This window comes from Eurypyga helias, unplaced genomic scaffold (assembly GCF_000690775.1).
Source record: "Eurypyga helias isolate BGI_N326 unplaced genomic scaffold, ASM69077v1 scaffold18367, whole genome shotgun sequence".
NCBI lineage: Eukaryota > Metazoa > Chordata > Aves > Eurypygiformes > Eurypygidae > Eurypyga > Eurypyga helias.
In genome coordinates, this window is record NW_010263862.1 from 3,864 (window position 1) to 7,099 (window position 3,236).

The 3,236-nt window shown below is 40.7% G+C and overlaps 1 protein-coding gene across 1 annotated transcript in view; it reads left to right on the plus strand.

Annotated features, from left to right (window-relative positions):
- LOC104513009 (group 10 secretory phospholipase A2-like) overlaps positions 1 to 3,236 on the plus strand; it is an 8,098-nt gene that overhangs the window by 1,940 nt on the left and 2,922 nt on the right. The window contains exon 2 of the mRNA XM_010156221.1: positions 1,660 to 1,825. Within this exon, the coding sequence (XP_010154523.1) occupies positions 1,660 to 1,825 (166 nt within the window). The remainder of the gene's footprint in view (positions 1 to 1,659; positions 1,826 to 3,236) is intronic.

Here is a 3,236-nt window from a genome sequence, read left to right on the forward strand (position 1 = left end):
AACCTGTAGAACTAAACAGACAATATCCTGGAACGGCAGCCATAACGCAACAGATACTGTTCACTATCACAGCAAGGAAGTTTTAGTGCCAATGGAACAGTTTTTAAACAAAACTGCAAGCGACTACGTAGCCAAGGAAGCTCCTAACTCCTCAAGATGTGGCTGCTTTTAATCAACGGCCAAAGCCACGTGCAGGTTTTAAGCACTTGTTTCAACATCCTGAACAGGAGAGAACAAGAGCCGCCAGCCAGAAAAGTACTAAGCACTGCCTCAGGAAGCCTAGCTATCTTTGTAAATAAGGATTAGCTCCATTCTCTCTCTAAAGCCTTTTTAACCATTCTGACATGCAAAGCGACAGTACTCCTTAATGAGGTGATTTCATGAGGTGTTTAAATCCCTTTGTTTCATGAAACAGTGAGTGCTGGAGGCCACCAGCATCCCACACATTTCAAGGAACACTATTTTTCTGGCAGATATTCCATTAACTGATTACAGTTAATCATATAATCTATTGCAATAGATTAGTCTATTAGTTAGTCTATTATAAGAGATTACATACAAACTGTATAATTATACAGTTATTCTGTAGGAAAAAAAGAAAGCCCAAAGCCTTCAGTGACAAAGTGTAAGTATTTTTTCTGCTGTCTCTCTCAGAGACACGATCAATTATTAAATTTAATGTCTTTTCCAACCCATATCCAGTACTGGGAGTTAAGGTTTATAAACTGTTCTCATACCAAAATAAATCATTAGTTTAATTAGTAAGACAACTCCAATCAGCAGCCTGCCACTAATTTGTTTTGTACTCATCCAACTTCTTAAAAACCTCTGCATATAGCGTGGAGCCTGCACAGCAAGGAGATGCTGCCTATTGCCATTCAGGGCCTTCAACGCGTTAGCTCAACCTAAGGACGACACAAAGCCCTGAGAAGTTCTCTAGTGCCTCAACATTTATCTGCTGCCCTGGACCTACTGCTTTAGTGCTGACAAGGGATAGTTAAAGTTCCTAAATACAGTCTTGTTCTGGAGAAATAATGGTGAGAATCCCTTAAACAACAGCAAAACCCAAACAAAATGAAACAGAAAAAATGGGCAACTGTTCTAATTGCCCTGGAAAGGACTCCAAGCACTCACCCGTTTCCCTGCCCTACACCCACCCCACCACCTTCACCAGTTATTTAGCTTTGTCTCAAAATGAGGAAAACCAGAACCCCACCACAGCACATACTTCCCCAAATGGGAAGCATCACACTACAAAATAACGTGGGCAAAATTGCATGTTACAGGAAGGAGAAAATCCTGCAACGCTCAGGGCGTCTAATCTTAGCAGCTCAGTGGATCCAGAGCGCAGAACACACACTAGGCCTTGCCAGCTTCAAGACTGGGAACGACGGAAGTCTGCGGTCGTATGCCGCCCTGATGGGAGGAAACCACTGCAGCTATTCAGAACGTTGTTTGGTATTCTGCCCACGACAGGCTGGGGTAAAAAGGGACCGGGTGAAGCAGTGTGGCCCCAAAGGGTCAAAAGAAAACTGCATAATTATCAAGTACTGACATAAATTATTAAAGTTAAAAAAAACCCCAAACACCAATAAACCCCCCACTATTTTATATCTGCCTGTTTGATTCAATCAAAAATAAAAAGGTTTTCTTCCACAGTTCACAACAGCACTTCTGGGGAAGCCCATGTTAGAAACCGAAGAGGAATTCTTGAATTAGCCGGAGCCATTAGATGTACTACGGGACGATCTCCTTTTGCCTACCTACGTTACGGATGCTACTGTGGTCTGGGAGGAAGAGGATGGCCTAAGGACAGAGTAGACTGGTAACTATTTGCTTGAGTAATTAAGTGCTGAATGTATGCAGATGACAGAGCAGGAGTAAAATATGAATTCAGCCTATTTAACATCAGTGAGGGAACTGAATTTAAACACACCTCAGACTGCTAAGAAACCCTGAAGCATTAAAATTAAGCATCTATTTTTATTTAAAATGCTTAAGAGGACAAAAGTAATTCGAAACATTTTTGCACACTCATGAACATAGGCTGCACCAGGCAAAAGCACATTTCCTGTTTTTTTACCTGAAGTATTGCTGCAAAGGCACCAGGCAAAAGCAGCCACATTTCCTGGTTTTTTACCTGAAGTATTGCTGCAAAGACTCACTAGGGGTTTTTCTATTATTATTTCTATGCATGAAATGGTGTCTTGACCTACCTGAAGGTCAGTTCCACTGTTACATCTACAGGATCTTTACCTGGAGATTTGTGTGGAATTACCAAGTAATTATTTAATAAGCAGAAGAAAAAACAGTAATTGCAAGTGAGAGCTGACAGCATTAATGTTTTCTATTGCAAGCACAAATTCCTCGGGCAGTCTAAACACCACGTGCCTGCTGTAATATGGTGGGTTTAGGCTACCAGGAGGTGACTGAATGACTGAATGCAAAGAGCTTGTGGACACATCCTGTTCTTCAACTGAATCAAAAGAGTATAGTTAGTTCGCAGCAAAAACTTCCAGGCTATCTCATCACTGAATCAAAAAAGAAAGAGTATAGTTAGTTCACAGCAAAAACTTCCAGGCTATCTCATTTCAGGTTCTTGTTACCTCCCCTGCTTGTCATTCTGGGCTTGCAGTGACTCTAAACCAGAAGAATAACGCTTTTTTTATGCATTAAAATATGCCATTAATGCTCACCTGCACTGTTCTGTTCCACAATGTCATGGAAAGTCTATGAATTCATTATCTCAGTTAGAACAACTTTGAAATCATAATTTTAGGCAATATTCCAAATCTATGATAGTATGCTACAGCGCAACACATCTTCTTGTCCCTTCCCTGTTAGTAACTGTTACAATAGCACCAGTAAGTCATAGAAAAATACATCATTTATTGTCTAATCCACCCTTCTGGCATTTCATCTTTTTCTTGGAAGGGGCTAGGAGAGAGGCATGCCCATATAAAAGGTATTGTGTTTAAAACTGAGAAACTGAGAATGCTTTCAAGATTCCTTGTATTTTCAGCTATGAGGAAATTCCACTAAATCAATGTATATCAGACATTTTCCTCAGAATCATTTTTTCCAGGTGATCTATTAACCAATTACCCAGTTGTGATTCCTGAGCAGGTAACTGTTGGTACAATTGCCTGTGTTGACTGTTCTATTATTTCACAGCCTGTAGAAACATGCTGATAAACCCCATCCAGATTTCGTGACCTGCCCTGCTTCCCCAAACC